The 26,040-nt window shown below is 45.0% G+C and overlaps 2 protein-coding genes across 2 annotated transcripts; both read left to right on the top strand.

Annotated features, from left to right (window-relative positions):
* Window positions 1-306: 306 nt before the first annotated feature.
* LOC123183071 (3-deoxy-manno-octulosonate cytidylyltransferase) lies at window positions 307-8,029 on the top strand. The gene is made up of 8 exons (XM_044595806.1): window positions 307-608; window positions 1,781-1,826; window positions 2,048-2,134; window positions 2,226-2,350; window positions 2,604-2,743; window positions 2,821-2,872; window positions 2,996-3,106; window positions 7,679-8,029. Exons 1-8 carry the CDS (start codon window positions 381-383, stop codon window positions 7,769-7,771), a joined length of 882 nt encoding a protein of 293 aa, XP_044451741.1. The 5' UTR covers window positions 307-380; the 3' UTR covers window positions 7,772-8,029.
* A 3,124-nt stretch (window positions 8,030-11,153) lies between these two features.
* LOC123176494 (nucleotide pyrophosphatase/phosphodiesterase-like) lies at window positions 11,154-14,169 on the top strand. Its single transcript, XM_044590677.1, has 9 exons — window positions 11,154-11,401; window positions 11,717-11,808; window positions 11,906-11,972; window positions 12,095-12,214; window positions 12,303-12,535; window positions 12,786-12,918; window positions 13,052-13,257; window positions 13,347-13,472; window positions 13,554-14,169. Exons 1-9 carry the CDS (start codon window positions 11,216-11,218, stop codon window positions 14,167-14,169), a joined length of 1,779 nt encoding a protein of 592 aa, XP_044446612.1. The 5' UTR covers window positions 11,154-11,215.
* Window positions 14,170-26,040: the final 11,871 nt, after the last annotated feature.

Raw genomic sequence — 26,040 nt, 5'->3', positions numbered from 1 at the left:
ACAATCAACCCCTTGGAGACCTTGATGTATTTTATTTAATAATAATTTTCATGGATGTTTGTAGTTTTGGTTTCATCAAAAAAAGTAGATCTGAGATTTTCTAGGCAAATTTTATCTCTTTTTTTGGTTTTGATTGTTTTGAGTAATGTTTTTGGTTTTGATGATTCACCACACACAAGGAAACCCCACGGCAAGGAAGCAGAGGAAACTTTTGTGGGCTGGGCCAACGAAATCCTCATCCCTGAGCCGACGACGATGCGCTAACTGGGCTGGGCTGGGCTGTACCGACACAACAACGCCCACGTTGGTCGGCCGCACGGATCACTCCCACTCGAACAGCACACACTTCGCCGCGCCGGATCCACGCCACCGCCGACGCGATGCCGATCTGCCCGGCGCCGTCGGAGTCCTCGGGGTCCGGGAGCCGCGTGTGGATCTTCCACGGGCTGGCGCTCGGCGCGGCGGCGGCGGCGGCCGCGGCCGCCTACCTGTACCGCCGGCCCCGCGGGTTCCGCAGCCTGGCGGTGGGCATCATCCCCGCGCGCTACGCCTCCTCCCGCTTCGAGGGCAAGCCGCTCGCCCTCATCCTCGGCAAGCCCATGATACAGGTCCGTGTCCACCTTCTTACACACCCCGTCCGTTGCCTCGCGTTCTAGCACCCGATCTAAGAGAGCGAGCGGCGGCTGGCGATCGAACGGGAAGCGAATGGCAGTGGCAGCTTGTGCCCGCAGCTGTGGCCGAGCAATGCTAGTTCTTTCCCGTGGATTCGGGTTAGGATTTCTCGTTGCTGTCCCGTCCTGTTCAGAATGTAACTTAGCGAGTAGCTGCAAGCTGTTGGTCGAATTTTAGTAGGATTTCTGGACACCGTACTGCACGTCTTGCTTACTCGTGTGAGATCGTCAGATATGGATGCTTGTGTTGCTGTTAAGTTATTATTACCAACCGAAAGGATGAAGTCGTGGCTGCTTATTCTGCTGCAGACGTATGTGTTCCCTGAAGAATCCTTTCTGGCTGAATTGTTCAGATAATTTATTGAGTGGGCAAAATTCTACCACCTCTTTCTGGGCTGCAGTTTGAGAGCCATTTTTTAGAACCATGGTGCCCCGGCTCCACCTCTAGATGCCATCGGTTTCAGAAACGACGGCCTGGAGATGTGTGCCAATATGTGCAATTTGCAGGCTGTTTAGCTAGAATGGCTTCAGGCATGGGAGTACGTGACAGAAAATTTAAATTGTTGTGCTGCACAATGCTTCGGCTAACAGCCTTTTGCCACAACAGCAGTACTCAGTCGAGAGAGAAACTATTGTTTAATAATTCACTCGTCTGACAAGGAGCAGCAAAGAACAGTATGCAACGCCATAAATTAAGAAATTACTTTACTTGATTAGTGGTCCTTGGCCAAATGACTCTGCACGGTGCAGATCTCGAGGTGCCATCTAATGGCAAACAAACGTGGAGCCCCAGTCCCGTGGTTCTACTGAACTTTTCTACTGCACTTTGCTTTATACGGTGGTGAATCTAGTACCAACATTTGCTCAAGCATTGAGTTATATTTGTGGCTGATAAATGTGATTTTGAATTGGGAGGATGGGACTCCAAGTTAGCTTTTATATTCTTAATGAAATGATGGATATAGTGCCCTATTAGTTAGTGCTAGGATTTGATGCTCGGTTAGCTTAGCAATCAGCATAGCTAATAAGTTGCCTTACCTGTACCTGACGTCTTGACTAGATCATCCTCAAAGGCTCAAACTCACCATTGGCTTCTTGGATCTTTTCAGAGAACCTGGGAAAGAGTTATGCTAGCTTCTTCGTTAGACCATGTCGGTAAGCAGATTTCTACTTATTTGTTTATTTCTACTATGTGCAAAACATTTCTGTAATATGCAAATCCTTGTTTTTAAGTTGATTTCTTTCTTTGATCATCTTGAACACTTGTCATGTTGCCATACTCTGTTTTCTCTGATGTGTTCAGAGAGGCTTCTAAATCTGCAGCAACATGCTTCTAATGCTAAGACTGTTGGTATTTCTTTCCTTTTTGTCCCCAGTTGTGGCAACGGATGATGAGAAAATTGCTGAGTGCTGTAGAGGATTTGGAGCTGATGTTATAATGACATCAGTATCATGCCAAAATGGTAATCTTGGATGATTTTGTAATTCAGGTATCATTTTATGACTGCTTCGTAATCTCCTTATTTGCTTGTTGGCATGTGGTTCAAAATGCAGGATCTGAACGCTGCTGTGAGGCACTTCAAAAGCTCAGGAAACATTACGACATTGTTGTCAATATTCAAGGGGATGAGCCTCTTATTGAACCAGAGATAATAGACGGTGTGGTTATGGCACTGCAGGTAGTTATGAACTCTAGTTTTGTTATTTCTTACTCTTCTGATAAGCAAACTGTTTTTCCTCAAGTAACTGAGATGAAGTCTTCCGAGTGGATTGTGATGATTTGCATTTTGTATCTTTGCCGTACTAATTTTACTGGAGATTCCGCTTTGCCTTTTGCCTTATATTTCTATTCATTCCAGTTTTTTTGACATCTCTTTCTTCTTAACTGATCTCTTTTCATTGCATTTACGATGTGCTCAATTTTATCTTCAGCGAGCTCCTGATGCAGTCTTCAGCACAGCTGCCACAGCACTAAAACCTGATGATGCATTTGACACAAACCGAGTGAAGTGTGTAGTAGACAACCAGGGTTATGCAATATACTTCTCAAGAGGGCTGATCCCATTTAACAAGTGAGATACTAAAATTTGTTTTAACTCTTCAGGTAACCTCATTTGTGCTTACAGTTTTGGAATTTTCAACATTGCAGATCAGGGAAAGTCAATCCTCACTTCCCATATCTTCTTCATCTTGGGATTTCGGTACATGACCAACCCTTCTGATAACTGAGTGCCCTGTGACCTGTGTGCCTCTTTATTTTGTTGTAAATATTAACTTTGTGCTGAAGCTCCCCCACAATTAATGCTTTGACATTTGTTGTGTAGGGCTTTGATTCGAAGTTTCTGAAGATCTATCCACAGCTTGCACCAACCCCATTGCAACTAGAAGAGGACCTGGAGCAACTTAAAGTTCTTGAGAACGGCTACAAGATGAAGGTAATTTGGCTTCTCGCTGTTCAGTATTTGTACAAACAAGAAATTTCTATCATCTGTTGCTCCCGGGCAACTAGTTCCTGGAAAAAATTTAAGCTATGTTTTTTCTGAGGTCAAAAGAGATCTTATTCATGATCCAAACTTGGGGATTTACAATCTCTAGCTATTGCATGAGCAATCTGAGATGGTTCTTGTGAGTCCCACTCAGCTCAATTGCCAGCTTGATGAAAATAAGTAGCAATATCATGAGCAACACGGTTTTGATCTATTTTGATGTGAACAAACCTACAGTCCAGCAATTTCGAAGCTTCTGGGAGAGCATCACTATAAACCACACCTAAACGAGACATGTTACAGCCACTCCCCCTCAAGGCAGCAATGAGTGAACTGCAGTCGCTCACTAATTATAGGCCTGTCGAAGTTGGCTTGCTCCCAAACGGATTCCTTCCAAGCAAGCACGAGCCTCAGCTTCTTCTGCATCAACAGAAGTGTTCAACGCATTCGCCATAACAGCCAGGGCATTTCCCAAATGATCGCAAAGCACAGCGTCCACACTAGCTGCTTTAGTTTCAGGAACAAAGGGTCCATCCAAATTTATCTTCAACCATCCCTCAGCAGGATGTTCCCAGGCTATAGTTGCTGCGCCCGCGCATCCAGAATTCCGTGCATGTCCTCCCTTCCCTTTTTACTCATCCAAGCAAATTGACTCAGCGACATCTGGGTCAGAGGGTCCGTGCAGCTCAACATACCTTAGGAGGAACTGAACCGATTGTTGGATAGTAGCGTCTCCCTTTGCGTGGATGACATCGTTCCTGAGATGCCAATATCTCCAAAGTGTGAGCAAAATGAGCCCGTCCAGCAAGGGTGTCAACCTATTTATTAGGCATTTGGTCACAACTTTATACTAAACAGCATTGCACAATGAAATACTGTAGGCCGGTAGTCCTTTAGTTCCTCAGCTTGTTTTACGTTAGGAACACGCACACTGATGGCCTCATTTGTCTCTTTTGGCAATTCACCGTCCTGGAAGAACTTATTCACTTAAGCAAAAACTTCCTCTTTCAGCATCCCCCGATTTAACGTGCTGGAAAGCCATCAGCCCCAGGTGCCTTCAAAGGCCAACTCGCAAATCAAAACACTGTTTGTGTCCTCATGGACCTTCTGGTCCATAAGATCAGCGATTTACTCTGGAACAACCATACCATTTTTGGTAAACAGCATGCTGAAATAATCCACCTCTAATCCACCGTCTTGCTTCTTCAGACTTCTTATTCTATTCTTTTTTCCTCTCCATGTAGCCTTCTGATGGAAGAACTTAGTGTTTTGGTCACCATGCTTAACCAAGCCACTCTTAAACGTTGCCGCCACACCATTTCTTCCCGGAGCAGCAGCTCGTCCAGCCGTTTAGACACACACTGGTGCTCCCATTGCAGTCTGTCAGCAAGCAAACCTTCTACTCTTTTCTAAGGTTTTCAATCTCCTTATTTACAGCCCCAAACTTCTCCTTACCCAACTCTTCAAACAATTCATCGTTGCCAGAAGTTGATCGCTGCAAGATCCGATGCCACAACATGCCCTCCCCATGTATCTTTTATTTCATCAGCTAGGGTGCTTTCCCTCTCCCACATTAATTCATAGAAAGCACAATGCCAGTGGAAAATTGTTGTCTGCTTCAGTTTTTCAAGGCTAACCAGGACACTGAGAGATTAATGATCTGACCTCGATGTCACAAGGTGCTGCACCACGGCATCAGAGAAAAGACCTGACTAAGCAGGGCAAGCCACTGCACGGTCTAATCTTATCTGACCCTCACATTTCTGGTGCCTCCCTGCTTATTATTGTATGTCCATGGCACTCCAGAATAACCCAAATCATGGAGGTTGCAAACAGAGAGAGTATATCTGAAGTTCTCCATTTGCTTTTCATTTCCTTTAGTGGCTGAAAGGTGCTCAAATTGCCACATTGCCGTATTAAAATCGCCAATCAGAAGCCATGGTTCTGATACACTTTGCTTTATCCTCCTTAACAGCTTCCATATCTCCGGCCTGTCCTGAACTCTAGGCTCCCCATAGATGAAAGTACACATCCATCTTTGACCTTCAGCCTCCTCAGTTCTGACATCTATATGGTGCTCACCAAAGTTTATCGAACTGACATTCAAACTTGTATCCCAGTAAAGAGCTAGGCCACCCCACTGACGTTCAAACTTGCATCACAGTACAGAGCTAGGCCACCCTTTTCCCTTGCAGACAACACTGGTAAACAACACCGCAAACCCAAACATGACCACAAACTTAGAATCATGTCTTTATTTTGCCTCACCTCAGTGGAAAACGTGATTTTTGGACATTACATCCTCACTAGGCGGATCGACTCCTGAACTGTCTGAGGCTGCCCCAGTCCTCGGCAGTTCCAGGCGAAGAGATTCGTGGCTCCTGACGGGCGCTGTCCTTCCCGCCTGTCAGTTCTCCAGCAGCTCCCTTTCCACCATTCTTTCTCTTTTCTTCCACTACCCTTTTTGCTACTCACTAAGTCACTGTTACATAAAGACTCACACTCTCAGATTCTACATCCATTTGATTCTTATACCTATCCAGATGCTTGTTGAGGACTGAAGCAGCAACCTCCTTCCTAGCAGCCGCATTCCTCTTGATGCTTTTCTTCTTTAAGTTAACTTGTTTCTTGTCATGCTGCTCTTGCTAGTCCATCCCTTCCCCACACAGCACGCAAGTGACGATTCTAAGTGTTTCCACCATCCTGAGCTGAGGCATCCGACCGCATCGCCTCACTGCTCCCAGCGCTCTTCACAAGGTTCCAATTCAACTTCCTGGTTTGCACCCACCTGTGGAGTAGTCACGGAAGCAGTGACATTGTTCTCCTTGCAAGTTGCATTGCCACCGGCGTTCCCAGCAGCTTGTAGCTCAAGTCTAGACCCCGGCATGGGGGCTGCCAGCGTCGCTTGGATCGCTTCCTGCTTGGACGCCAGCTCATCAGTCTTCTGGTTGTCACTCCCCTCCTGTTCAGGCAGGAGGTGGGTTGTTTCCATCTGTTCTGCTGTCTTCCGGCTGCCGTGTTCAGGTCCACAGCAGCCATGTCATATGGCCGACCTTCAGGTTGGAGGAGGCATCAATCGGGGTTGCAGTTGAGGCCATGGCGCCCTTGGCATCAGCTATGCTGATCCCCTGATTCTCCCTACTCAGGGAGACAGCAGCAATGGTAGCCGTACTCGCAGCCACCATGAAGTTGGCATCGTGACACTTTGGGTTGGTGTCTGTCTCCATCCTGTCGCCCACCGAAAGGCGGGCAACATTTTCATGCACCTGCTCTACCGCCTTCAGCACCAGAGCGGTCGATATGCGACGAGCTCGACAAGCTCTTTTGGCCTAGGCTGCAAGGTCGGTGTCTGAAGGGCCGGCCCTGCCCCACCTTGTCTGGCAAGGACCAGGCCCGTGGGTCGTCGATGCACACTGAGCTCCATGGAGTACGTCAGTTCTTTTCTTCATTAGGGGATCGCGCCTGGCTCCCATTTGGCCTATGTATCCGCATAACAAGCAGAAATTAGGCAGTCTTTCAGAACGTAAATTTACCAAAAGCTTTTCCTCTGTGATCTCATCAGTCAGCGTGATCTCTTCCTGCAGGGTAGAGTACAACGGTAGCTGCACTCTCACTCTGAGAAACTTGTTCCCTCTTGCATGCGGGTCGATCATCACCGTCAGGCCAACCTGCTCACCCAGTCTGAAGGCTAACTCCTTAGTGAGGAGGTAGAAAGGGATTCCCCGCAATTGAACCCACATCGGCACATGAGAAAAGACAGCCGATGCGGGATCATCCCCGGTCCCCAGGCCGACAACCAGGAAGGTGCCCCCCTTGTACTGCCATGGCCTGCCCTTGATGACATGTTGCCGGTCTCCATCCTCCGAGAACTCGGGGATGAATTTGCGCCCCTTTTCTGCTTCCAGTTGGCTGTTGTCCAGGCTCCCACGCACCTTCCAGACCTGCTTCATGTGGTCGATCAGCTGCCGGGAGGTCACCAGCAGCACGGACAGGAAGAGTCCGACCGCAAGGGAACACATCTGCACTGCCTTGCGAGCGCCGGTCATGTTGATGACCAGGTTTTCTTTTCAGTTCCCGCCCTTGTAGTAGCTGTCTCCTTCCCCGTGCGACGGTTGTAGGTGATGAAGTGGCCATCATGCGCGGCCGCCTAGCTCCTGGCAACCGCCCTTGTCTCCATTACGCCTTTCCCACTCCTGGCTTCAGTACCCATCGCCTCCACAAGGGCCTTCTTCGATTGGCCATCTTTCGCCTGGAAAATTTAAGTTATTGATTTGAATGCAGTAGCAAAAGTATGCATTGAACTATAGCTACCACTTAGAAAGAATGCAGTAGCAACTGCCCATTGTACAGTGGTGTCAGCTTGTATTTCAAAAACGTCTCACATTTAGTTACAGAGGTTGTATTGTACATTACGTGTTCTGTACTATATGCAGCTTTATATGTTGTGTCCCCTCATAAAAATTGATGCGTATGCTTTATCGTGCTGGGTTGAGCGTTCTTTTCCTCCCTTGACGTTTGCAGGTTATCAAGGTGGACCATGATGCCCATGGTGTGGATGCGCCCGAAGACGTCCAGAAAATAGAAGCATTGATGCGGGCAAGGAACATCCAGTAGTAAACATCACAGAAACGTTTGGTTTCACATCTCGTGTGGTTTCTTGTTAGGTTGGGGTCATGCTATCCTCGAGTTTGTAAAAAGAATCGGGAGCTATGTTATGCTGCATTTCCTGTACGGAAGAGTTTCGTAGCGCGTAACTGAAGGAACAAGGTGGGTGCACGGTCTTTGTGTGGAATTGGCAATGCACCTGGTGTGTAGTTCTTGTAATTATGTAACATTCCAACCAGTTTCTAAGGTTGTACTGCTTCATGGGTAGGGAACGAATGGTAGAGCATTGCACACAGACTACCGGCATCCATGATTCGATCGATCTTGACTGCAGAATGGATGCATCTGGCCATCATTTTCCCCGCCTTCCTGGGCGATACAGCTAGGATGGGAATGGTGATATGAATTTAGCCATTCCTCAATACAAGCGGAACTGTTTATGTTACCATTCCTAGTCACGCAATTGTTTATGTTACCAGCATTTTGGCTACTAAAATCCAAAGACTCTAGTTACTTATCAGCTAGTAGGTATCAGTTCTCAGACACTCAAATCTGAGCGTAATCTCATCTCACCCCACTACACATTGTGTCATCAACATTACCATTCAGCAGCACGAGCCGCCCATGTCCGCGCTATCGCAGATTCCGTCATGAAAAAGATGAAAACAATAACGAAACTGCTGTTACTTCTGTGGCTGATTCTTGCACGACAGTCGATCTGGTGGTGTGCTGCACTTTAGTTTATGGATGGATGGTTGGATATGTAGCATCGTCCAAAAATCGTGCAAGAACCGTCGTCTGCATAGCAGCTCTCAAACAATAAATACAAGAATCCCTTGTGTTACTATGGAAGTAATGCATCTGTTGTGCAACTCTAAACCCTCAGCATTCACAGTAATATACGACGATTTAGAGTATTGACAACCAAACGTGCAAAACTTTTAGAATGTGACCTTCACTCTATACGATTGCCACGCGGTGTATCTTGAGGTATGATGGTAATTACACAGGGGTTTACAAGCTCTCAGAATCTCGATGCTAAACGCCAGCATAAGTCAGAGGCGTCGTCAACGCTGAAGGTTACAGGCATATCCGTTGACACGGGGTGAACATTGGTATCGCCGAGTACTTTCAATGTGAGACTTCGGGCTACTACAATCTTCTTTATCAGTGAGGTATGTACTCTCTTCGCCGTGTTCATGCTTTTGAAGATCATCTTTTAAGGTGCAGCCGTTGCCCAACAGATTTAGTTTTAGCATATATAGTCAATAGATAAAATTCATGAAGCCTAATTTCGTGGTGGGCAAATGGTCAAGCAACTGACTCAGCAAGCAAGGACTGAGAGGAACAACAAATCAAATAGATTTATCGTTTTCTGATGTTATGAGCAGAACTAGATGAGTTTCTGATGTTGTAAGCTCCGATTATGCAATTAATTTACCATGGGGATGAACAATCAGATACACTAGTGCACATGAAGATAGTCTTAATTTGGATTTGCATTCATAAGCATGGTGCAAACTGCAAAATAAGTATCATGTGCCGTCTCACTTCCAGTCTAATGGTACTCACTAAATGCAAACAAAAAATGTCTAAAATGGTACTCCCTCTGTAAAGTAATATAAGACTTTTTAGATCACTACTTTACAGAGGGGTACTCATCTGTTAACAAGATGTTTCTTGATGGCAGCTTAAAAATCTTGAATTATTTTCGTGTGAATTTTTAATTAATAAAAAAATATTTAAGAACCTATTCCTACTTCACTGACTGCTTTTTTCTGTCTACCATCATGAATATATTCATTTTCAATAGACATGATAGAAATCCTATTCTTTGATGCAGTTCCTCTTAATTTCTTTTGGTGTCATTAGTGACCAGTGACCACAAAACTGATTTGTTTTGTCACTGTTTACTTTGCTAAGATCATGAACAACTCTTTTGTCAACAGATTATAGCACAATGAGCCTTAGCAAAGTAGCCGAGTGCTCTTCTGTAGTTGTTAACTTTAGTGATCTAAACACTCTTATATTTTTTTACTGAGGGAGTACTAAATTCAGAGGCATTGGACGCTCTCGTGGTGACACCCTTGCTTTTGGTGAGTGGTCTTTTGAAGTTGGAACTTGCTTAGACGGCTTCTTTGAGATCGTTTTACACAAATGGTTGGCCTCGAAGTCACAACAACAATTAGTAGGCGGTGTTGTTAGTAGTAACACAACCAGAACAAAGATTGCACAAAAGGCCTTATAGCCATACACTAACAAAATTGCCCACATGTCATTGAGGGTGTAGCTAGTATTATCGGGGGAGTCGTTTCCCACGCTCCGACAACGGCACCCTATCTATCTCGCGTATTGGTGCACCAGCACCACCCTTGGAATCTGGATCCAACCCTCTCCTCCCCCGACCATTACACATGACAAGCAAACCTTGAAAAACTCATGGATCAGGTCGATGCCATGCTGCCATCCTATTGGCGCCCAACTGCATGTGACTCTTAACCTCCATCCATCCACTTGTGATGTAGACGTAATGCTCGTTGACCAACTACTAGCTACTCACTTACTAGTGAAATCGCAGCACTCACACCAACTTGTCTCTGAAAAGAACTTGGAGGCCGAGATTTCAAGTGCAGTTTGCAAACTTTCTGGCTCTCAAAATACTCCCTCCTTTTTGATTTATAGGGCTTATCTTAAAATTTTAGATTTCTCATTTTATAAGTCTCAATTTAATGGTTCCCTACCACATGTTCAGATTTCAAGGTGCATTAAATCATTGTATGCAAGTATTAAGAGAAAATTAACCAATGCATGGACTTCAAGATGCTTAGAGTCACATGTGATGTTTGTGGATGAGACCGAGACTATAATATCTATCCTTCCATTTGTGGTGCAGACTTGATGCTGGTTGGTGCTAGATACATCCATTCGAGGGACAAGCTTTTTCGGACGGAGGAAGTACTAGCTCTTACTAAAATCGCATGAATCACATCATAAATAACGGATCGATGCCGGATAGGCTTCTCATGGTCGATGCTGCGCGCCCTGTGTACGTGCGCTGATCCCCGGTCGCGATTGATTGATCGTCTGATCCAATCCAAGTTACTAAAATCAATAATTCGGACATATATAGAGAGTGTGTGTGAGTAGTCATCAGAGAGTGACTTGACTGATAAACGAAGAGTACCCAAAGAAAGCAAGAGCACATGCCGAGATCCATAACAACGTGCTCCATGAATCACGATGCTACCGATCGAGTTGTATACGTACGTAGTTACCAATTTTCAACATAGCCCGTGGTTCACGCGGCCTGCCACTTGGTGGCAGCACGTACTACATATAGGCCGGCCGGCCGGCCGGCATACACCGGACTCTCACCAGCCTGGAGCCAAGGAGCAGGAGCAGCTGCCTGCCAGTGCCTACAAGATACGGGAGGGGGCTGTGACGGTGTTGACCATGGGGAAGATGTTGCATGTCGTCCTGGTGGTGGTGCTGGCCATGGCGGCAGCGTCGGCGGCGATGGTGAGCGCGTCGCCGGCCGAGGGGATCCAGCCGCTATCCAAGATCGCCATCCACAAGGCCACCGTGGAGCTGCACGGCTCCGCGTACGTGCGGGTGACGCCGGCGTTGCTCGGCGACCAGGTACATTGATTAGCTTGCTCAGTTGCTCACTAATACTCCCTTGCTAGTTCATTTTGCTAGACAAATAGCCAGGAGACACCATATCTCCCTCCAATCCATATTAATTGTTGCTCACTAGGTACAACTTTAGAGTACAAAGTGAACGAACAAATACAAATCGTGAACTTTTGAGTGTACAAAGTTGATGAGAAATACAGCTGGACTCATTTGTGATGATGCATGTGCTTTAGCAAAATTGTAAGAATAAAGTGCTACTCTACATTGTTAATTCTGTGTTATGTAAAGAAATCTAAGCAACTCAGATGCATCTGACAGGGCGAAGACACCGTATGGGTCACCGTGAAATACGGCTGGGAGAACCCTTCCAGCGACGACTGGATCGCTGTCTTCTCCCCTGCCGATTTCATGTAAAATACGCCTTTTCCCTTAGCATTCTAACCCCTGTAGGATCCTCTGGGGCATGGAGGAATACTAATATGTATGGTATCGCTTGTGCACATGCAGCTCGGGCTCGTGCCCTAACCCGCGGAGGAACGCCGACGAGCCGGGACTCTGCACAGCGCCTATCAAGGTCGGTTGACTAATTACATATCTTCTCCTGAAATTCATGCATGGCAATTGCCAGTTAATATGGATCGATGCACGTCGCCGGCCATGACTAATCTGTTGGTGTGTGTGTGGGTGTGGATGCAGTATCAGTACGCCAACTACTCGGCCAACTATCGCTACTGGGGCAAGGGCACCATCCGGTTCCAGATCATCAACCAGCGCTCCGACTTCTCCTTCGCCCTCTTCACCGGCGGCTTCGAAAATGTAACCACTAGTTCTACTGCACTGTCACGATCTCAACTGTTTCATGTGAAGTGATCTTGGCTATGTGTTTGACTACCTTTTTTTGCAGCCGAAGCTGGTGGCGGTGTCGAAGGCGGTGGCGTTCAAGAACCCCAATGCCCCGGTGTTCCCGCGCCTGGCGCAGGGCAAGACCCACGACGAGATGACGGTCACGTGGACTAGCGGCTACAACATCGACGAGGCCTACCCGCTGGTGGAGTGGGGCATGGTCGCCCCCGGCGGCGGGGTCAGGAACCCCACCCGCACGCCCGCCGGCACGCTGACCTTCAACCGCGGTAGCATGTGCGGTACGTACCTTTTTTTTTTCTTTGTGAAGATGTCCAAAAACAAGAGAAGCTCACGAGCGTGGTTCATGGTGTGTTTTCATTTTCATCCAGGCGAGCCGGCGAGGACGGTTGGGTGGAGAGACCCCGGGTTCATCCACACGGCCTTCATGAGGGACCTGTGGCCCAACAAAGAGTAGGCAATTCCTTGGAAAAATGTAGTAGTTCCCAAAAATGGATCACTCAAGACCAGTTCGTTTGCAATGCAGGTACACTTACAAGAGCGGGCACGAGCTCTCCGACGGTACCATGGTGTGGGGTAAGTCCTACACTTTCCGGGCGCCGCCAACCCCTGGGCAAAACTCACTGCAACGCATCATCGTCTTAGGTGACATGGGAAAGGTACGTAGTACTCTTTGTGACGCATGCAAGCCAATTTCACCTGACATGAAATAAAGGAACTGTCCTACACTCAAATGTTGAAAAATGGAAACCGACATATATGCCCTACATGGTCTGGCCTTTTCATTTTAAGGCGGAGAGGGACGGATCGAATGAGTTCGCCAACTACCAGCCGGGGTCACTGAACACGACGGACACGCTGGTCAAAGATTTGGACAACTACGACATCGTCTTCCACATCGGCGACATGCCCTACGCCAACGGATACCTCTCCCAGTGGGACCAGTTCACCGCGCAGGTCGCCCCCATCAGTGCCAGGAAGCCCTACATGGTTGCGAGGTACGTTATAGATACATAGATCACGCCCCGACCTCTTGTCCATATGGAGCAGTGTCATGTAAAAATGTGTCCTTGTCTTCCGTGTGCAGCGGTAACCACGAGAGGGACTGGCCCAACACCGGTGGATTCTTCGACGTCAAGGACTCCGGCGGCGAGTGTGGTGTGCCGGCCGAGACTATGTATTACTACCCAGCTGAAAACAGAGCAAACTTCTGGTACGCACACACATTTTTCAATCCTATTTGTTTCTATATACTCCTATGAACCTATTGGGCTTGAAATGGGTGCCATCAAAGGTACAAGGTGGACTACGGGATGTTCCGGTTCTGCGTGGCGGATACGGGGCACGACTGGCGTGAGGGGACTCCGCAGCACAAGTTCATCGAGGAGTGCCTCTCCACGGTGGACCGGAAGCACCAGCCATGGCTCATCTTCGCGGCGCACCGGGTGCTGGGCTACTCCTCCAACGCGTGGTACGCCGCCGAGGGCTCCTTCGAGGAGCCCGAGGGCCGGGAGAGCCTGCAGAAGCTGTGGCAGCGGTACCGCGTCGACATGGCCTTCTTCGGCCACGTCCACAACTACGAGCGCACATGCCCGCTCTACCAGAGCCAGTGCGTCACCGGCGAGCGGAGCCACTACTCGGGCACCATGAACGGCACCATCTTCGTCGTGGCGGGCGGCGGCGGCAGCCACCTCTCCAGCTACACCACGGCCATCCCCAGATGGAGCGTCTTCAGGGATCAAGACTATGGCTTCGTCAAGCTCACGGCCTTCAACCACTCGTCGCTTTTGTTCGAGTACAAGAAGAGCAGCGACGGCAACGTCTACGATTCCTTCACCGTCGATAGGGACTACCGCGACGTGCTCAGCTGTGTGCACGACAGCTGCTTCCCCACCACACTCGCTCTCTGACCGTCTAGCGGCCCATCATGGCAACGTTGCTAGCCGGAGAGTGGCTAACAAGGTTGGTCCTCATGAGCTTAATCTGTGGAATAAAACTGGCCAGCTGCACCATTAATTAGTTTTTAGATCAAAAGCCTGAGCTGGTGAGTAAACGAAAATGTAATCCAACTCTGAATAATTTCCATTGATGATTGCCGATTTATAAATGAACCCGGAGCGAGTAGTATCTTCAAAAACCCAGTGGAACAAATTAAATGTGAGCAGAAGTAGTACGTGGAATCGAATTCTTGCCATTGCAACTCAATACCTACAACGCATGCGGCATGCATTGGCATGGCACGTAAGATTTATCGTTTTGCCACTTCGCCGCCTTTTGATTTGGACGGCAACAAACAAACTGTGTGTTGGATGCCATGCCAGTAGCTATATACTTTTCCCTCGAGAAGAATAGTACCACATGCTTTACATATATACGCTGGAGTGGATACCCTCTAAATATGAATGGCAGACGAGACGACTGTGACATATTTTGGGCCATGTGTACCAACAAGATCTTTGTCGAGATGGCCGGACTCTCCCCTCTCTCTTTTTTTTGCCAGACTCATCTCGGAGTCTCGGTGGTGGTGTTGCTGCGGGTCAGGGCCGGGGGCGACAACAAGTAGTGCTTTGTAGCGCACGACATAAAAAATAAAAGAAGCACCCTTGCGAGAGAATGAAACTCGCACTGTTGAACACATGCTGCTAGCCACTAGATTTGAAACCTTTTTGAGAATGCTGGATATTTTTTGAAAATACAAACAACTTGTGAAGTTCCAAAACATCTAACAAATGTGAACAATATTTGTAATTCCTAACATTCTTTGAAATTTCAAACACTTTTTATCCCGAACAATTCAAAATTCCAAACATTATTTTGAAAATATATTTTTCGAAAATGCAAGCACATTTTGAAAACATGAACACTTTTTTAAATGGGAACAATTTTGAAACTGTGAACAAAATTTGGGAAAAAGAATTTTTTTGGATCCGTGAACAATTTTTAAAATGGAAAATTTCTGTGAAACCCCAAACAAAATTTGAAAACGTAAACATTTAAAAAACATTAACTTTTTATGAAATTGTAAACATTAGTCTTGAAATTGCGATTTTTTTTTAAAAAAAGAAAGGGAAAGAAAAAATAAACTGAAAAAACGAACAAGGAGAAAACTAAAACCCAAAAAAAGAAACAGAAAAAGAAAAAACGGAAGATATAGCGTCCGGCCGACAATTTTCTAGCAATGAGTGGTAGATAGGATTTTCCGTCAGAGACACCCGGGAGGCTGGGACCTTTCCAAATGGCGCACACGGGTCAGGTCCAATAACGCCTGCGCAGCTCGTTTGCCGCTGTTCTGTTAGCAGGAAAACTTGTTTAAAACCCTAAAAAATTGTTTAAAAAACGATTGAATACTTCTGCTCCACAAAGAAAACCTGTTACATCTGCTTTTACAGATCTTTTAGATAACTGTATTCTAGACTAAAAAAAGACAGATATATTCATAGCTATTTTAAAACTGTTTGTGCATTTAGAAAAATATCCATAAAGTTTAAAATGTTTATGAACAGTTTTAAATTATTATTAAACTTTTAAAATTTATCACGAAGTGAAAATATACACCTGGATTTATAAAACTGATAAAGAATTCAAAAGTTGTTCGTGAATTTTCAAAATATTCAAAAATTAAAAAAATCATGATTTTAAAAGAATTATGAAATTCTTTAAAATGTAAAATAAAAATCGGCAAAAAGACGCAAAAAAGGGATTAAAATCAATAGAAAACCTGGACATTCGAAAAAAAAAAACCCTAAAAAGCTTGAATGGGCAAAGCCCAAACTAGGTGGATTGTCAATTTCTATGAATTGCTCTCTTTTCTTTGTTTTGCTTACAAATGTTCTTTATTCTTTGTTACGAACGAAGAATACGATATTTTACTCTCGTCGGGCATCAACTTTGTTGATATACACAGATGGTGGACCCAAAATAGACATGTTAAAATAAAGTTACTTATATTTAGTATCTTTTTGAAGCCCAAAAAAGATCAACCAAATGTACTATGAATTGGTTCTATCTTAATACACATGTAACCTCTCTTTGACTAAAACTATTTGTATGGAGAAATTGGAGGACTATATTATTTTAAGAATTTTTCTACAGAGCTTCTTTGATTTTAGAATAAAAAACATATGGTATTTTCCCATGGACTAATGAACTTCCATTTCCAATTATGGATGGATATTCACTTTTAGGGTAGATGTGGATGTCCTCGAGGACCTCACTACGTGTCACCAGGATGGTACACAGTTTTGGAATATGAAGCCAGAATTGAGTTTATGGTCTTGAAAACCTTGAAGAATGATGATGTCGTGCTTGTGGATGTTGGAGGACAAGGAGATGATTGCGCCATCATCAAAGACATATATTGTAATTTGTATGTCCATGCCTCACATGATTTGGGGGGGGGGGGGGGGGGGGATGGCCCCATGGACAATGGTGGTTTCTAGCTCATATAAATGGAACTAACGAGGGAGCGAGTGACCCGGCCGGCGGCAAAATGGTAGTGGCTAGTACCTAGTGCATGCAAAGGCGGCGTAGGGACATCCATGTATGCGTCTGCTGTTTCTTTTCGTTGAAGTGCCTAATGTCAGTGGTCATTTTGACATCAAATTTTATTCAAGTCCAGGAGTGTACATCATAACATAGCCTTTTGCAAATATTACATAAAATCAACCGTTCATCTTTTGAATTAAAGTCGTATATGAATGTTGCTTAGTTTATGCCTAACTGTTAGAATATGTAATCTTCATGCATGTTAAAAATTGTTAACCTCCTGTTCTGTTGCTGTCAAGTGGGCATGATGGTGTTGTTGGCAGATTTGACACCAAGCTTTGCATGAGAAATATCTTATGTTTCTGAATCAGAATTTTGTGCTCTTTCTAGTGGGGTATTTTGTTCTCAGGTTTGAGCAAACAAAATTAATGTTTGGCTCAGATTTTCCCAATACCCCCTATGTCTTGCACCATGCACAACTTTTGCACCCTAACTCCAAATCATATAATTTTTATAGTATTTGTGGCTACTCTTTCCCCACAATCCGGTAGCACTTATGGAATTCCATTTTGTTGCACATATCTTCTTTGTCTTCCTGGTTACAATTGTAGCCATCCCGAACTTGTTGTGGTCATTCTGGTAGCTCCGTAGATCCTATTACGATGTTCTTTATATGAATTTGCACTAATGACTTGCTAAAATAGTTTATTTCATAACTATTTAACCATAGCTCTGAATTAAATAAACCATATATCTAAATGGACTAGAAAAACGTGTAGAATAACATGGTGCACTTACTTTTCCTGTTTAACAATAATAAAATATGATTTAGGACAGAACAGTACCAAATTCCAAATTTGCATATGGGGAATTTCCGGAATTGCTATGTGTTGTTTCCGGCCTAATCTAAATTGCCTAGATAGAGTAGTTTACTTATGCTTCACCTCATGCCATGATTAACAACATTTAAACTTGTCGATTTCATAAAAGACTGTGGATTAAATAATTGGATGTGGTGTTTCGTCAATATGCAACTCGTTGCATATTGAGCTGCACTTAATGTGTAGTATTTGGTTGTTGGACCTCGCCATGCCATGCATCTTTAAATGGACATGCATCATACTTGATTGTGCATAATGCCATGAGTATGCTTGTTGGTTTACCGTGTCGTTTGCTTGTTTCCGGGTTTGCTTCTTCTCGCTAGTTCCCGGTAACGTTTCAGAATTGTGAGGATTCATTCGACTACACTTCATGGATTTGATCTTCTTCGAGGCGGGATTCCAGGCAAGATGATCATAGCCGTGGATATGATTACTAGCTTTGCTTGCTAGTTGTCTTGATGCTATCATTTTGTCTCGCCACCTACCACTTGTTTGCAAGCCTCCCAATTGCCACGAAAAGCCTCTAACCTCCACATTCTTATGCAAACATTTGTTTGACTATGTTACCGATTGCTCAACCCCTCTTATAGATTTGCAAGTTGCAGGTGTAGGTTGTTCCATGTTTGGAACATGGATATCATGGGATGTCATTATATCATGCTTATTTAATTACTTCATCTATACGCTTGGTAAAGGGTGGAGGGCGAGGTTTTTTGCTTGGTGTTTTGTCCCGCTTTTGCTGCCCTAGTTTCCGTTATACCGGTGTTATGTTCCTCGATGAGCGCTCCTAACCTGTGTGGGGTTTATGGGCTCCCCTTGATCACTTTATGTTAGTGTTGACCCTTTCCAGAGAGATCCAACATTAGTTTTAACATTTGCCAACATAATAATAAAATGAACGTATAGAGGGTCGCCGCCTCGGGGACTCTTTTTTTAATTACACATAACTTGTGCCAACTGCAAAAGACAACAGTTGGTCCACCTACCTAGCAGCCAGCGGCGCCCCTTGGGAAACCGGGGTTTCAGCCAACCGTAGCCTTTGCATAGGCGGATGAGCCTGGGGACGAGTGCGCGCAGCTCCGAATTGGATCTGGCTCACCGGGAAGTCTCTCTGGACTAGTTTTACCTTTGGCGAAGGACTTGTACACCGGACTCCTACGATGCGTCGTGCCATCACGATGTTGAGGTTTCCAATGTACCTGTAGGGATAAATCTTTCGAAAAGCCATGCCTGTCGTTATGTGGCGACTTGAAAATTTATAATATCCGGTTGTAGAGAACTTCAAACTACATTAGCTAAAACTTACCAACCGCGTGTGTAAATGTGATCGTCTTTTCTTGTGAGATTTGTATCAAGAAGAGAACACGGTGGGGTTATGATTGATACGTAGGTTGGTGTTCAATGATAACTTGTTGATCATACTAGTTGCGATCCCTTTTGGTAGGACTTATCTCATCTTGTTCTAGTACTCGTAGGCTAGTTGTTCACAAATGCTTAGTGCTTGCTGCTTCCATACCACTTAACCATTTCATACCCATTAAAATATTGTTAGTTTTGATACCCATGCTAATGAGATTGATGTGTTCCAAAAGGCTCACAGATACTACAACACGGATGCAGGTACAGGTAAAGCGATGCTCTAACGCGAGAGTGATGCGTTGCTTCTATTTGGAGTTCTTCTTCTTCTTCGACAATCATAGGATGAGTTCCCGGTTGGCAGACTGTGATTAGCTGGGTGGACGCTGCTTTCTTTATTTGGGGCCTCTTTAGGCTACTTTGTTTCTTATCCATAATTGGATCCTGTCTTGTTGTATGATTGTTGTTTGGTGTATTATGTTACTTACGTTGTAGCCCCTACGTACCTTTGTTGTGGCAAGTGTAAGCCAATAAACGCTTGTATTCTCGTCTACTTAGTTAATGTTGTATTTGATGTGATATCCATCTTGCTACCGACATGTGATTCTTGCGTGTATGATATTAGTCACATGTTGGGGCGTCTTCAATATGCACTTCGATCCTTAGCGGGACTTTCAAGTCGCCACATAAGTTAAAATTTGGAGTGAACCTCACGCATAAAATTTTCTATCACACATTTTTTTTTGGATTTTTTAGTATTTGTTTTGATTTTTTGTTCTGACCGGGTGCAGATGAGCCTGAGCACCGAATTGGGTTTTCGATAATAATAACGTTAATAAAGTATATAAATGTGGCGGTTTGTACAAGAGGTATATGACATGTCAAAGCTGAACACTCTGTGAGTATATAACACCATTTTCATCGCAAAAAAAGCTATACAACACCATCTCAAAAAAATTATACCATTGCGTTGGTATTTAGAAGAAGTTTTCAATAGTACATTTTTAGTAATAATATGTTTTTTTAGAAACAATTGGTTTATTTTATTTTTAATATTTTTTATTAGTCAATTGATGGGCAAAGTTAAAAGCAAATAACAACTTGATCTTGTATACATGTGCAGAGGGAGTATCAAACAGATCAAGAGGGCTAACCATGGGTACCCAAGGCCACAATGAATTTTTGACACCACCCGCACCGCCTGTCCTAGCATGCCCGCACCATAACACACATTTTCTTTCCCCAAAGTCACGAGGCCCAAGCCTATTTTTTTTCTTGTTTCCATGCACGCCCCTTACGACTACATCATTATGTCCCTCTACCTCAACCTTATTCTCTCCTTTCTCCCCTCACCCTACCTCATCTTGAGCAAAGCATCGCTGGGCTCCACCTCGTCACGTCTTCCCTGACAGATCAACATGTTATTGATCTCACCTCCCCATACCTTCTCCATGGTGCTGACGCGCCACCTAGCTTCTTCCTGGGGAAATCTACCTAATGCACTCCTACATCAGCGATTCAGTGAGTGCCACTTGAACTAGAGTGCATGGTCACAACCCTGCCTCACAAAGGTGCCACCTCGGAGGAAGATGCCTCATCAAGAACACTTCGTTGAGTCCCCACACTCGAGGAGGGCCGCTATCGGGCATCTTGCTACCTCCCCACCTCACTAGGGACACTCCTCGCCTCTGTTGCGAAGCATCACGACATGCCACCAGCTGCTCACCATGAAGAGGAGCAACACCCACCACCAACTATGCAAACTCCATTGCGTATGTTCGGTTCAGAAAGTTCATTTATGTACCTTGTTTCAAAGACGATGTAGCATTCTTTTTAATGTTGTTGGTTCGTAGATTTTTGAAAGTTGGTTTCTAGATTTTGTGAAGTTGTTGGAAGCTATGATGAAATGTTGGAACGTTGACAAAATTTGTTGAAAGCCTTTGATATTTTTGTTGAAAGTGTGATGAAATTTCTGTTGGCATGTGTTTTTTAAAGATCGTCTGGAATTTCTAGGGGTTGGCACCGGAATTCGTGAAAGTTGAAAGTTAGCACTGAAAATTCCAATAACTTTAAATCTTATTTCTAAAGCCCATCCTTATCAATTGAAGGTGATTTTGGAGGGTTTTTTTTTTCCTGAAACATGTGGTTTTCCAACTTTGAGAAAGGGAGAAGAGCAATGTTTTCCTTTTTCGTGCCACAAGCATGCACAAAACAACCTAATAAGTAGATTCCATAAAGTGGCTGCTAGCTTTCTACCTAGCAAGTCATTGTTGGTTAGCTTGCCCATCAAACGCATTACCATTGTATTCTAAGTTTGTGTGCAAGCACGTGACATGAATTGAGTATACTATGTCCATGGTAGTGGACTACTGGCATCGCTCCAAATGGCCCATGGGCTAAGGGTTTAATGACATGACTCCTCTCTTGCTCTGTGGTTTGGGAGGATGCAATTTTACCCGAGATAACTATAAGATTTGCTATACTTATGATAAGTACTATAAGTTAGCTAGGGGGAAGAAAAAAATTGATGATCGAAATATTAGAATGTGGTAGAGACTTAAAGAAATTTGGGACACATAGGGTAGACGATCCAATAAAACTGAAATCTGTGCAAAACGGTGACAACATGCGGACAAAAGTTAATTTATTCATTCTGAGAAACCAGTCACAACATATATATAGCCTGTGCCACACCCATGCTACTTCGGTGGAAACATAGTAGTACGCTACTAGTAACAGGTACTCCGTACGTACATATCAACGACGACTTACACTGCATACGTACATATCCAAGACAAGAAGTGATTTGTTTCATCAAAACTGCATGCACGCAATGAGGCCGGACGTGAACCGACATCGTGATCTAATGATGCTGCGGATCTGGGCCGCCGGGGCTGGTCCTCTTAGACTGGCCAATGTCGCCCTGGCCGTCCGCCTTAACCATCTCCTCCCGCAGCAGCTTCCTTACGAAAGGCCCTCTCGCCATTGCCATCGCTCCGGGCGCCGTGGCCTCTCTCCCATGACCGCTTTGCCGGCCAGCCGCCTCGGCCGACGCAGATGCGGACGAGAGAACTAGGAGCGCGCACACCACCAGCACCGCACCACGGAGCACGCAAGCCTTGGCCATGCGCATGCAAACGTAGCCAGGAACTACTTGTGCCTGCAATGCTAGAGTGATATCTGCTCGGTGAACGCCTGAGTGCATGCGGATGTGAGCGGGTGGTGGCTTGTTTATATAGGCGTGCGCGAAACTGGTGTAGCACTAGAGAGACGTACGTGCACACGAGACATCGAGCAAATCAGATCGGTTGGTAGTCGTTTCTGCGTTGTTTCGGTGCACTTTCCACGGGGTTCCACCAATCCGCCGGCCGGCGTCAGATAACACGGCTGGCCGGCCGGCCGACAACTCCGAAGTGGCGCCCGATAGGACAGGGTTGGGCGGGCCCGGCCGGTGGTGACAAGAGATTAACAAGTAAAAGTCGATCCCGGTAATGGAGTACGTACCTAGTACGTAGTGGTCGAAATATAAAGCATACTGCATATACGTACGTGGGTGGTGGGTTGCACGCACTCCCCGTGGTGGATTTTGCTACGATTGCATGCATGCATGCACAAGTTCGTCCATGTCCCTTTTCACACACAAATGAATCGTCTCTACCTGCACGTGCGTGATTTGGACCCGGCAGGCTACTGGTTTGGGTTGAGGTTGGGCACATGCATGAGATTTTTTTTCAAAAGTATCACGTTTTCTATAGCAAATTCGGAAACTATAGCACCTAATGCAAAAAAATAATTCAAAACTATGACCCCGTCGGCCTCGTGTGGGCCGAAGAGGGTGTTTTCGGTCGGCGGTGGGCCGAAAAGGACTCTTCGGTCACGCATTGGCCGAAGAGATCCGTAGCTGGCCGAAAAGGCCTTTTTGGTCAGCAGTAGGCCGAAAAGTACTCTTTGGTCAGCAGTAGACGGAAAAGTCCCTGGTGCCCACCTTTTTGCGTGAACGGAAGGCCGAAGCTGCATGGCTGCGCTCTTCGGCTTATGTTAGGCCGAAATGTTTTTTCTTTTTGAATTTTGACTTATGAATCTGATCAGGAGACATATATTGTTTTATGTATGCGAGAGACATATTACTATTAATCCACATTGTTATTCGAGTTACATTTCCAAAAAGACTGCAACCGATAATTAAGATACAAGTACATTTGAATTAAACGGTAGGGATGAACTTAAAAAATACAGCTTACATACTACATGAAGGCATCATCGTCATCCTCCGTCGATGCAGCACTCTTGCCCTTCGACGATGCGGTACTCTTGCCCTCCGTCGACGCAGCACTCTTGCCCTTCGACGATGTGGTACTCTTGCGCTTCGATGGTTTGATACTCTTGGCCTTGGTGCTCGGCATGAAGATATCGTCTTCTTCTTCGATGTCGGCAATCCATAAATATGTATGCTCTGCTGCAGTCCTTATGAATTTTTCACTCTTCGTCCGCACTACCTTCTTCCACCTTCCATGCAACCTCAGCAGTTCTTTACGTACCTCCTCATAGGTCCTTTCAGGCCACCCAAACCTACGTAATGCGTGAGCCAACTCATTCAGTATGGTGTCACTACCGATGAGTTCGTCCCATGGAACTATCCTATTGTCCATCCTGAAATCGGTGGCTAGGGGTTGGCGGGGAACGGGTGGCGGGAACATATGGTGGGAAAGAGTTGGCGGGAAAATATTGAGGGAAAGGGTTGTGCGAAAATATATCTTTTCAATGTTTAAGATGGGCAATGGTTGCACAACATTCATAAGTCAAAATTATTAAAAAAACCATTTCGGCCTAACATAAGCCGAAGAGCGCAGCCATGCAGTTTCGGCCTCCCATTCACGCGAAAAGGTGGGCCCCAGGGACTCTTTGGCCTACTACTGACCAAAGAGTACTTTTCGAGTTACTGCTGACCAAAAAGGCCTTTTTGGCCCAGCTACAGATCTCTTCGGCCAATGCGTGACCGAAGAGTCCTTTTCGGCCAACCGCCGACCGAAAACACCCTCTTCGGCCCACACGAGGCTGACAGGGTCATAGTTTTGTTTTTTTTGTATTGGGTGCTATAGTTTCCGAATTTGCTATAAAAACATGATAGTTTTGAAAAAAAAAATCCATGCATGATGCATGCATGCAAGTGCGAGGATAAGGTCTTTGTACAATGCAAGACGTTTAGGAAAGGTATTTAGAGAAATAAATCAGTGTAACCTTAAGCATCGGTGCTTATTTGTAGACGCTTAATTAGGCGTCTTTCCTTTTAAAAATAGGCGTTGGTGCTTTAGAAAAAATCGATTTATTTTTCCAAGAACCTAGCATTGTACATGGCTTAAGCAAGCACTTGCGGAGTCGTGGATGATGATCAGCATAGGTTTTCTTTTTTTCTTCTTTTCCTTTTGGCTTGTCATCGACGGATTGACATGACAAATGCAAACGCAAAAGAAGGACAACCTTTATCCTCGTACGTGGTGGTACCGGTACACTGGACATCCAGAAAATGTACTGCTAAGTTCTAACTGAGCAGCTTCGTCAGCCTAGATGTCAGCCTACATCTACTAGTGGAGAATGGACTACCCCCTATTTCCCCTTCCAATCAATACCCTGAATACAAATCCTATACATCCGGTGAAAAGAAGGCACACTTCTCTTTTTGCCGACAAAGTTAGGGCCGCCTCTCACACCAATCAGTCCTAAAGTATAGTGGGTCATAAAGTATAGTTTTGACTCGACAATATCGACGCTTCATGCTGTTTCTCCTCTTGAGGGTTGTCGTGAAGCTTATGTGTCTTAGGGCCTGACATGACATTGTATTTAGTCCTTCATATATGTAGTCGTGTCGCTTATTTTGTCAGGTTATCTTGCGAACCGCTTTGTCAGACTGCCTTGTAACATTCGACCTATATTATGATTTATGGTTTATCTCTAAAGCGAGGCGTGAACTTGTTCCAAGAGGGACATCCATGCATGCACAATTTTCGTGCACATGATTAATTTGTGCTGGATTTTGCTATGACTGCATGCATGGGTCGGGTGCATGCTTGCGTGCACAACCTGGATCACCTCCTTTTCGAAGAACCCCGGATTGGTCTATGCACGTGCGTCACTATTAGGGGTCTTGCTACTTCCCCACCTCACCAGGGACGCTCCTCACCTCTGTTGCAATGTGTGTCAACATGCGTCTAGCTGCTCACCATGAAGAGGAACAACACCAGCCACCAACTATGCCAACTCCATTGCTTATTTTAGGTTGCAAAAGTTCATTTCTATATTTTATTTCAAAGATGGTATTAAAGATTTTTTTTTCTAATACTGTTGGTTCCTAGAGTTTTGAATGATAACTTCTAGATTTTATGAAAATTGTTGAAAGCTATGATGAAATCGTGGGAATCTTGACATAGTTTTGTTGAAAGCCTTTGATAGTATTGTTGAAAGTATGATGACATTTCTGTTGGCATGTTTTTTTTAAAGAGAGCACAAGAATTTCTGGGGGTTGACACCGGAATTAGTTAAAGTTGAAAGCTAGCACTAAAAATTCTGAAAATTATCTTTAATTTTGAAACTTCCGACAACTTTAAATATTATTTTTAAAGCCCATCCTTATTAATTGAAAGTGGTTTTGGAGGGTTTTCTACAACTCATGGTTTCCTAGATTTGAGAAAGGAGAGGGGCAATTATTTTCCTTTTTCGATCCACAAGTGTGCATGAACAGCCTAATAATTAGATTCCAGAAAGTGACCGCTAGCTTTCTACCTAGCAAGTTAGTGTTGGTTGGCTTCCCCCTCAAACATATTACCATTGTGTGCGAAGTTTGTACGCAAGCACATGGCGATAGATAATAATGTGCCCATGGTAGATTGGCATCGCTCATTATGGCTGTGAAACTCAGGAAGTGTACCAATATGGTTCCTTAAACTTGCTAAAGGGTTCCATCTATGATGCTAATAGCCACCCCGCATGTAGATGGTATATTGACGGTCAAAAGCGAGGGCAACCGATGGTATTATAAATAAGAAGGTTGATGATTTACCGAGG

This window comes from Triticum aestivum, chromosome 1D (assembly GCF_018294505.1).
Source record: "Triticum aestivum cultivar Chinese Spring chromosome 1D, IWGSC CS RefSeq v2.1, whole genome shotgun sequence".
NCBI lineage: Eukaryota > Viridiplantae > Streptophyta > Magnoliopsida > Poales > Poaceae > Triticum > Triticum aestivum.
Note: the sequence above shows the minus strand (reverse complement) of the source record. Positions and strands in the feature narration are given on the sequence as shown.

Bases quoted from the DNA above. Each gene is read 5' to 3' on its own strand.
- LOC123183071 (XM_044595806.1), top strand. From the start codon at position 381: ATGCCGATCTGCCCGGCGCCGTCGGAGTCCTCGGGGTCCGGGAGCCGC. The intron at 2,744-2,820 runs GTGAGATACTAA...TCAACATTGCAG, and splicing joins GGGCTGATCCCATTTAACAA to ATCAGGGAAAGTCAATCCTC. The intron at 3,107-7,678 runs GTAATTTGGCTT...TGACGTTTGCAG, and splicing joins AGAACGGCTACAAGATGAAG to GTTATCAAGGTGGACCATGA.
- LOC123176494 (XM_044590677.1), top strand. From the start codon at position 11,216: ATGGGGAAGATGTTGCATGTCGTCCTGGTGGTGGTGCTGGCCATGGCG. The intron at 11,973-12,094 runs GTCGGTTGACTA...GTGTGGATGCAG, and splicing joins TCTGCACAGCGCCTATCAAG to TATCAGTACGCCAACTACTC. The intron at 12,919-13,051 runs GTACGTAGTACT...TTTCATTTTAAG, and splicing joins TCTTAGGTGACATGGGAAAG to GCGGAGAGGGACGGATCGAA.